General features: G+C 55.7%; 1 protein-coding gene across 1 annotated transcript in view; it reads left to right on the forward strand.

The window, feature by feature from the left end:
- The window catches only part of SLC13A2 (solute carrier family 13 member 2), a 30,001-nt gene extending 25,152 nt beyond the window's left edge, over positions 1-4,849 (forward strand). The window contains exons 7-12 of the mRNA XM_087702806.1: positions 548-769; positions 952-1,046; positions 2,066-2,187; positions 2,474-2,635; positions 3,736-3,873; positions 4,248-4,849. Of these exons, the coding sequence (XP_087558932.1) occupies positions 548-769; positions 952-1,046; positions 2,066-2,187; positions 2,474-2,635; positions 3,736-3,873; positions 4,248-4,379 (871 nt within the window). The 3' untranslated portion in view covers positions 4,380-4,849. The remainder of the gene's footprint in view (positions 1-547; positions 770-951; positions 1,047-2,065; positions 2,188-2,473; positions 2,636-3,735; positions 3,874-4,247) is intronic.
- Positions 4,850-9,581: the final 4,732 nt, after the last annotated feature.

A 9,581-nucleotide genomic window follows, 5' to 3' on the forward strand; every position in this document is an offset into this window, starting at 1 on the left:
CTGTCCCCCCGCCTGAGGCTGGGAAAGACTGTCGTGGGCAGTTTCTGGAGGCAGGGGCTGGGGGGGGGGTGTCTTCCAGAGGGCACAATGACAGGGAGGGTCTCTCCTCGCCAGGCTCTTCTGCCGCAATGACAACGTGGTGAATTTTGCCTCCTGGTTCACCTTCGCCTTCCAGCCATGCTGGTGCTGCTGGTCCTCTCCTGGCTATGGCTGCTGGTGATGTTCTTGGGCGTGGAGTGAGTCTCTGGGCCTCCTTTGGCCCTGCGGGGGGGGGGGAACCGGTGGGGAGGGGGCTCATGGAAGAGGCCACTGGGTTCCCTCCTGCCCCCTTAATTGGGTTGGGGGCTGTGCCTGCTCTCCAGGATAGGGGGGTCACTAGACAGAGGGACTCAGTCAGCCTCCAGAGGCCCTGAGCGGAGGGAGGGAGGGGCAGCCTGTCCACAGAGACCTCCGGCCAAGTGACCCTTCCAGGACAAGGCACGGGGTGGAGGGGGTGGGGAATCCCCTCTGCTGGCTGCCCCACATCCTTTCCCTCCAAACTTCCCAGCTTCAAAAAGAACTTCGGCTGCGGCAGCAGTGAGGCGGAGAAGCAGAAGTTGGACCAGGCCTACAGCATCATCCGGAGCGAGTACCGGGCGTTGGGCCGCATGAAGTTCTCCGAGGGGGCTGTCCTCGCCCTCTTCATCGTCCTGGTGGTCCTTTGGTTCACCCGGGAGCCCGGCTTCATGCCCGGCTGGGCCAACGCCCTCTTCAGCCAGAAGGGGAAGAGGTGAGGAGGGGGCCCGGCTCGGGTGGAGGTCTCGGAGCTCTGGATAATGTCCTCCCCTTGCCCTCCACTCCCCAGGGCTGCGTTTGAGGCAGCCAAAGACCCCCCCCTTCCTTCCCCTCCCTCCCACCCGTCTCAGCCGTGGTGGTGGGGGGGCCTGAGTGACACTGGACTCCATCTTCCAGCCACATCACGGACGCCACCGTGGTCATCTTCATCTCACTGCTGATGTTCGTCATCCCCTCCGAACTGCCCAGCTGTCGTAAGGCCCAGCAGGAAGGTAAGCAGAGGGTGCCAGGCTGGCAGAGGGAGCAGCTGGGGGAGCCCTCCTGCCAGGCCCCCGGGGGAAGGCTCAAGCGGCCTGGAGCTCCTACACTGGGCTGGCCCCCTCACTTAGGACCCCCGAGATCGGAAGCGACCTGGGGGAGCAACTTCTGCCTCCTTCAACATTTGCGATTCTTTCTGGCAGTCGGGAGGGGGAATTGCTGGTCTCCCCCCCCCCTCCCCCAGCTGCCCATCTAAAACTTGTACTAACCAAAAATAAATTAGGGGGGGGGGAGGCAGAGAGAGGAGAAAACTTCAAGGAGAGAATTTGGAGTTTGGATTCAGGAGGATCCCAGGAAAGAGACTCTCTCATTTATTCTGGGGGTCCCCAAAGCTGACCACCAAGAGCCGAGGTGGCACAGTGGTTAAATGCAGCACTGCAGGCTACTTCAGCTGACTGCAGTTCTGCAGTTCGGCGGTTCAAATCCCACCGGCTCAGGGTTGACTCAGCCTTCCATCCTTCCAAGGTGGGTGAAATGAGGACCCGGATTGTTGTTGGGGGCAATATATGCTGACTCTGTAAACCGCTTAGAGAGGTTTATGAAGCGGTATATAAGTCTAACTATTGCTATTGCTTGCTACTTTAACACTTGTGGACTCCAGCTCCCAGAATTCCCCAGCCAGCTGCCCAAGGAATTCTGGAAATTGAAGCCCACCAGTTGCAAAGCGGCCAGCTTTGGCGACCCCCCACCCACCCATATTCCCTCCCAAAAAACGCAGGAAGGCATTGGGCCACTTCTGCCCAGTTTTGCCCCTGAGGACTTTGGGAGGGGAGGCGAAGTGGGGCGACTGGTTCGGTCTTGAGAGGAAGACGCCCCCACCCCCCAATTAACGCAGCATCCCCAGGTGGGAAGATCAAGGGGAAAGTGGTTTGTGAGTGGGGGGAGTGAATGGCCTCCGCCAGGACGGATTGGCCTTTTCTCCCCGGTCTTCCCGGAGCGGAGTTGCTTCCTCCCCTCCCCGCTTCTCTTGCAGGCAGCCCTGGGCAGATCCGCGCGCCCCCCGCCCTCCTGGACTGGACCACCGTCAACCGGCACATGCCCTGGAACATCGTCATCCTCCTGGGAGGGGGCTTCGCCTTGGCCAAAGGCAGCGAGGTCAGGGCTGGGAAGCGCAGCGGGCGGAGTGGGTGGGTGGGGGGCGTTTCTTTCCTCCCGATCGTCCCCGGGCGCCCGCGAGCCGCCTGTTGGAAACCGCAAGCGGCGCCGGCTCGGCCGGAGAAAAGCCCTTTGCCGCCACCAGGGGGCGCGCGAGGCCCGCCACATCCGCGCCGTGGCCAGGAGTCGGGCTCTGGGCGCGTGGGAAAGCCCGGGGTGGGGGGCTGGCCCCGGGCCCCCCTCCGCCCCCCCTTCACTTTCTTCCTCTCCTCCGGGGGCCTCGCAGGTCTCGGGCCTCTCCGGCTGGCTGGGGGACAAGCTGACGCCGCTGCAGAGCATCCCGCACCCGGCCATCACCTTCATCCTCTGCCTGCTCGTGGCCGTCTTCACCGAATGCACCAGCAACGTCGCCACCACCACCCTCTTCCTGCCCATCCTGGCCTCCATGGTGAGAGGGGGGGGCACGCACACACACACACAGACACACAGCTCGGCCAGAGCCTCCCCGGCTGCCCTAAAGCAGTGATCTCCAACCTTGGCAACTTTAAGACTTGTGGACTTCAACTCCCAGAGTTCCTCAGCCAGCAAAGCTGGCTGAGGAACTCTGGGAGTTGAAGTCCACAAGTCTTAAAGTTGCCAAGGTTGGAGACCACTGCCCTAAAGGATTCACCAGGGAGGGAGGGGGGGAAGGAGGGGAGAGGAAAAGGGAAGGGAGGAGGGAGGGAAATAGGAGGAAGGGAGGAAGACTTGGAGAATGTAGGGATAGCAATAGCAATAGCAGTTAGACTTATATACCGCTTCATGGGGCTTCCAGCCCTCTCTAAGCGTTTACAGAGTCAGCATATCGCCCCCACAGTCTGGGTCCTCATTTCACCCAGATAGATAGATAGATAGATAGATAGATAGATAGATAGATAGATAGATAGATAGATAGATAGATAGATAGATAGATAGATAGATAGATAGATAGAGATAGAGATATAAATAGCAATAGCAGTTAGACTTACATACCGCTTCATAGGGCTTTCAGCCCTCTCTAAGCGGTTTACAGAGTCAGCATATCGCCCCCAACCACAATCCGGGTCCTCATTTCACCCACCTCGGAAGGATGGAAGGCTGAGTCAACCTTGAGCCGTTGAGATTAGAACTGCTGAACTGCAGATAGCAGTCAGCTGAAATAGCAGTTAGACTTATATACCGCTTCATAGGGCTTTCAGCCCTCTCTAAGCGGTTTACAGAGTCAGCATATCGCCCCCAACAACAATCCGGGTCCTCATTTCACCCACCTCGGAAGGATGGAAGGCTGAGTCAACCCTGAGCGGGTGAGATTTGAACCGCTGAACTGCAGATAACAGTCAGCTGAAGTGGCCTGCAGTACTGCACCCTAACCACTGCGCCACCTCGAAGGATGGAATATTGGAGAAAGGAGAAAGGAAGGAAGGAAGGAGAAAAGGAGGGAGGAGAGGGAAGAGGAGCAAAAGGAAAGAGAAGGAGGAACCCACTGAGACCCCCTCTGCCCCCCTCCCTCCCTCCCTCCCTCCCCTGCAGTCCCAGGCCATTGAGCTGAACCCCCTCTACGTGATGCTGCCCTGCACCCTCGCGGCCTCCCTGGCCTTCATGCTGCCGGTGGCCACCCCGCCCAACGCCATCGTCTTCTCCTACGGCAACCTCCGCGTCATCGACATGGTGAGCGCCACCCCTCGGGTGGGAGGGAGGGAGGGAGGGGGCTGAAACGGGGCTCCTTTCCTGGCCCTGCAGAAGCAGAGCCCACCCTCCACCCTCCGCAGGGCAGGAGAGCCAGAAAGGGGCCCAGTCGCTTCCTTCCCCGCGGCTGAAACAATGCGGAGCCTCCAGCGACCGGCAGCTTCTCTCTGAACCCCCCCTGATGCCAAAACTTCCACAGGGGAGAGAACCTTTCCTGCTCAGCTTCTGGGCTGGAGCAGCTGCCTCCTTTCCTTCCCAAAACAGCCTGGGGTAGACTGTCCTTGGATACGGAGGCTCTACTACGCCCCTTCTCCTGCTCGGTTCCGAAGTTGCTCTTTCTTGTCCCCCCCCCCCAGGTCAAAGCCGGGTTCATGCTGAACATCCTGGGCGTCCTGACCATCATGCTGGCCATCAACACCTGGGGGATACCCATGTTCAACCTGGACCAGTTTCCAGCCTGGGCACACGCCAACGCCACCCAATGCTGACGGGAGGAAGAGGGTCACAGCTTGCCCGGCCCTGAGCTGGTTTCTTGGGCATCCCGTTGCCTCGCCTCTGGGGGCACGACGTAGCTCAGGCCAGGCCAGCCCTTGAAGATGGGCACGGAGACTCTGAGCACTTTTGAGCACCAGCCTCCCTTGCCCTGAAGGATGCCCGGCCTGCCGCGTGCCAGCGAGCGAGAATTTATTTCCTGCCTAAACAGCACATGGTCAGCAACCCTGGAAGTGGCCTGGTGCAAAGCTTGGGGGGCTGCCAATGTGCCCGCTTGTGGAGCAGCTTCTGCAGGGCATCCCTGTGCCAGCCACAGTCATTCTCAAAGTTCCCCCCTCCAGGCCAGGCCTCCGACATCTGGATGCAGCTGCATGCCCAGACCCTGGCCTGGCGTTTCCCTCTCAGCTGGGCTGCAGAGTCTCAGGCCAGGGCCGGCCCCTGGGCTCCCTCCAGACACAAGGAGACCGACACAAGCCGGCCTGGTCAAATATACCGGTTTCCAGCCACTCCTTCCTGGGCAGATGCCACTTCGTGGGAATTTGAAAGTCCCTCTTTTCGGTTGTAGAGCTTTGGTCACTAAACGAACAGTTATAAGTCAAGGACTGCTGTAGCCCCGGGGGGGGGGTCACAAAAGGGCCTTTTCCTTCCCCCAGCTCAGCAGGAGGGAGGTGGCCTTTCAACTCCGGCGGTCCTTGGATGAAGCCGATTATCTGGATTCCTTTCAGTCGGGATTCAGGCCTGGCTACAGCACGGAAGCCGCTTTGGTGGCGCTGATCGATGATCTCTGGAGAGCCAGAGACGGGGCCATTCCTCTATCCTGGTGCTCCTTGACCTCTCAGCGGCCTTCGATACCATCGACCATGGTATCCTTCTGCGGCGGTTGCGAGAGGTGGGAGTGGGAGGCACTGTCCTTCGGTGGTTCTCCTCCTACCTCTCGGACAGGTCGCAGTCGGTGTTGGTCGGAGGGCAGAGATCGACCCCCAGGCCCCTCAATTATGGGGTGCTGCAGGGCTCGGTCCTGTCCCCCCTCCTGTTTAACATCTACATGAAGCCGCTGGGTGAGATCATTCGACGGCACGGGATAAAATACCATCAATATGTGGATGATACGCAATTGTATCTGTCTGCCCCGTGCCAAGTCAGTGAAGCGGTGGAAGTGATGTGCCAGTGCCTGGAGGCTGTTAGGGTCTGGATGGGAGCGAACAAGCTTGCGCTCAATCCAGACAAGACCGAGTGGCTTCTGATGTTCCCTCCCAAAGATTGGCCAAGTATTCCATCTCTCAGGCTGGGGGGTGAAATTATACGCCCCTCAGAGAGGGTTCGTAATTTGGGAGTCCTCCTGGATCCGCAGCTGACTTTTGAACACCATTTGTCGGCTGTGACCAGGGGGGCATTTGCCCAGGTTCGCCTGGTGCACCAATTGTGACCCTATCTGGACCGGGAGGCCCTTCAGACAGTCACTCACGCCCTCGTGACCTCAAGACTGGACTACTGTAACACGCTCTACATGGGGCTGCCCTTGAAGAGCATTCGGAGACTTCAGCTGGTCCAGAATGCAGCCGCGCGAGCGATTGTGGGTGCACCTCGGTACACCCACGTTACACCTATCCTCCGCGAGCTGCACCGGCTGCCTATTGGTCTCCGGACACGCTTCAAGGTGCTAGTCGTTACTTATAAAGCCCTTCATGGTATCGGACCTGGGTACTTGAGAGACCGGCTGCTGCCAATTACCTCCCTACGACCGACCAGATCCCACAGATTAGGCCTCCTCCGAATTCCATCCGCCAGCCAGTGCCGACTGGCAAATCCCCGGGGGAGGGCCTTCTCTGTGGCTGCTCCGGCCCTCTGGAACAAACTCCCCGTGGAGATCCGGACCCTCACCACCCTCCAGGCTTTCCGCAAAGCCACAAAGACCTGGTTGTTCCGGCAGGCCTGGGGCTGATGGATTTCCAGCCCCACTTGAAATGTTGTGACTGCTCTTGTTTTTACTGTGTTTGTCTTTTGTCCTATTTGTATCCCCTCCCCCCCCCCTTTGGTTGTTAGCCGCCCCCCTGGAGTGGGGCGGCATACAAATTAAATAAACATTCCAACACACACACCCCTGGACAGAGTTTGGGGAAAGAGAGTGGGCCAAGGAGAGGTGCTGGGGTTGGGGGGAGATGGCTCCCTATTCAGGGAAGAGAATTGCTATTTTGCACCCCCAAATCCCTGCTGCTCCCCTCCTCCCCAACGGAGGCCCAAGGGAGTCTTGCTGACTTTGCTTTGATTGGGGGGGGGCAGACTAGAGCAGGGGGGGTCACAAACATTTTCTTGTACAACGTTCGGAAGATATCGGCCTGGCAGCTCTCCAAGCCTTGCGGTCCCTTGTGGTCTTAAGTCTGAGGACTACCTGTCCCACTTCAGGGAAGGAGAGGCTCCTCCTGCTGAGGGGAGACGGAGAGGGCAGGAGCCCCTTTGAAGCAGCCTCTGCCAGGCCAAGGAGGAGGAGTTGCAGGGCCCTCCCCCCCAGCCCCCCCCAACAGCCCTGGGCTGCAGGGCCCTTCCTGATGAGACTTGCACAGAGGATTCCAGCCCCAGGGGCCACGTCTCCCCCCCAGAGCACACTTGACTTGTGTCTCAACTTCTGAGGCTGAGGCCTCCCTCCCCCCCCCTGCAGAAGACAGGCCCCCATCAATCATTCCTCTCCCGGGGAGCAGCTCCCCCCCCATTGGCTGGCCCCACTTCTCACACCTGGAGCTTCCGCTTCCTTTATTCCTGGTCCTCTGCTCTAATTAAGTTATTAAATTGGCCTCTATTGCACAGGTGGCATCAGATGGTAACAACACATTAGAGCAATTAAACTATTACTTAATATTAGCCAAGAGTGGCAGAGTTACTTTGGATAACAAGTTGGGTGCGTTATAAATTAAATAGATAATGATATATGGATGGATGGATGGATATAGATGGTAGGTAGGTAGGTAGATGATAGAGAGATAGATAGATAGATAGATAGATAGATAGATAGATAGATAGATAGATAGATAGATAGATAGATAGATATGAAAGAGAAAATAGATAGATAGATATGAAAGAGAAAGTTGGTAGGTAGGTAGGTAGGTAGGTAGATAGATGATAGATAGATAGATAGATAGATAGATAGATAGATAGATAGATAGATAGATAGATATAGAGAGATAGAGAGAGAGATAGATAGATAGATAGATAGATAGATAGATATGAAAGAGAAAATAGATAGATAGATATGAAAGAGAAAATAGATAGATAGATAGATAGATAGATAGATAGATAGATAGATAGATATGAAAGAGAAAATAGATAGATAGATAGATAGATAGATGATAGATAGATAGATAGATAGATAGATAGATAGATAGATAGATAGATAGATTGATTGATTAGAGATAGAAATAGATATACAGAAAGAGCTGATAGATGCTAAATAGTTATAGATTATAGATAGATAGTAGATAGATAGATGATAGATAGATAGATAGATAGATAGATAGATAGATAGATAGATAGATAGATAGATAGATGATAGATAGAGAGATGGATGGATGGATGGATGGATGGATGGATAGATAGATAGATAGATAGATAGATAGATAGATAGATGATAGATAGATAGATAGATAGATAGATAGATAGATAGATAGATAGATGATAGATGATGGATGGATAGATGATAGACTAGGAGAGAGAAAGCAAGATTTTTTAAAAAAACCAGTAATGATCACCCACCCTAACGAAGACCCCTCAAATACAATGTTTGTGCTTTAGGAGGAAGTAAACCAAGCCCCCTCCCCTCCTCCCCACCAATTGATTCCTTTATTCCAGGGGTCTCCAAACTTGGCAGCTTTAAGACCTGTGGATTTCCACTCCCGCCTCTGCTGGTTGGGGGATTTGGGGAGTTGAAGTCCACACGTTTTAAAGCTGCCAAGGTTTGGAAACACCCCCCACCTCCCCCCACCCCGCTCTATTTCCTTGAATGAAGTGAGCTCCCCTGAGTTACCGAATTCCCTCCACTGCATCCCCGTGTGAGGGAGCTTTAAAAGGCCTCGGATCCCTCTTGGCTTTTTGCTGCCAGAAATCAACTATCCCAGTTCTTTTATTCAGGATCCCAGAAACCTTTTCCCTCCGTCTCTTTGGAAATTACAAACCAACAGGTTTTTCTTTCTTTCTTTATCCAATTATGAGCAGCTTGACGCCTGCGGGCAAGGACCCCACTCGCACCCACAGCTGGGCACAGCTGCCAGCGAAGAGGATGCGAAACTTTGGAATTAGAAAACTTTATTCTCTTCCCTCCCCAACAGGCAGTCAAGCTGCTAAACCCCCCCAAGTGACTTTCTCCTCTCCTTGATATTTATATCCCTCCCTTTGTTGGCTTTATAAATAAATCAGGGTGGTGAACTTACCTAATACTCCTCCCCCCCCTCTTATTTTCCCCATAGCAACCCTGGGAGTTGGGCTGAGGGGGGGGGGGGGTGGCCCAAAGACACCTAGCTGGCTAAGGTGGAACTAGAATTCACCATCTCCTAGTGAGTGGCCCAAAGTCACCCAGTGGCCTTTCGTGGCTAAGGTGGAACTAGAATTCACCATCATCTCCTGGTGATCGGTGCCAGATCATCGAGAAGTCTTTCATAGTCCTAAGGAAGGACTAGAACTCCCAGTCTCCTAGTTTCTGGCCTATGTCTTAATGACTAGATTTGCTTGTGAAAAAATGGTCTGTCTGTCTGTCTGTCAGAGGGGTCGTCCCACTCGTGGCGTTACCCCCACCCCCTCTTGACCTCCTCCTCTCGGTCGGACCCCCCCCCCCGCATTCTGCAGCCCCCTCCCCTCGGCGGCGTGGAAATCCAGGGCTCCCCTGCAGCAGCACTTGAGAAAGGCCAGCACGGCTGGGGAGGAAGCTGGGCGAGGACTGGGGTCCCTCCGCTCTGCACCCCCCAACGGTGCCTTTTCCCCCTGGGCTTTTCTTGGTTTTTTCCTTGAAAACGTTTCGCTTTCTGCAGAACCGAAGAAGCTTCCTGGGCGAGAAGCGAAGCGTCTTCAAGGAAAAACCGAGGAGGCCCCCGTCGCCTTTTGGAGGAAAAGCCCCTTTGGGGCAGCCACGGCCTGGGGGGTTGAGACTCTCCCTCGGGGGGCAGAGCGTGGGGGGCAGCGGCTGCGGGAGGGGCAGCAGGGAGGCCGGCGGGCGC

The sequence above is a fragment of the Thamnophis sirtalis genome, unplaced genomic scaffold (genome assembly GCF_051295495.1).
Source record: "Thamnophis sirtalis isolate CommonGarterSnake01/CBP01778 unplaced genomic scaffold, rThaSir2_p1.2 scaffold_17, whole genome shotgun sequence".
NCBI classification, from domain to species: domain Eukaryota; kingdom Metazoa; phylum Chordata; class Lepidosauria; order Squamata; family Natricidae; genus Thamnophis; species Thamnophis sirtalis.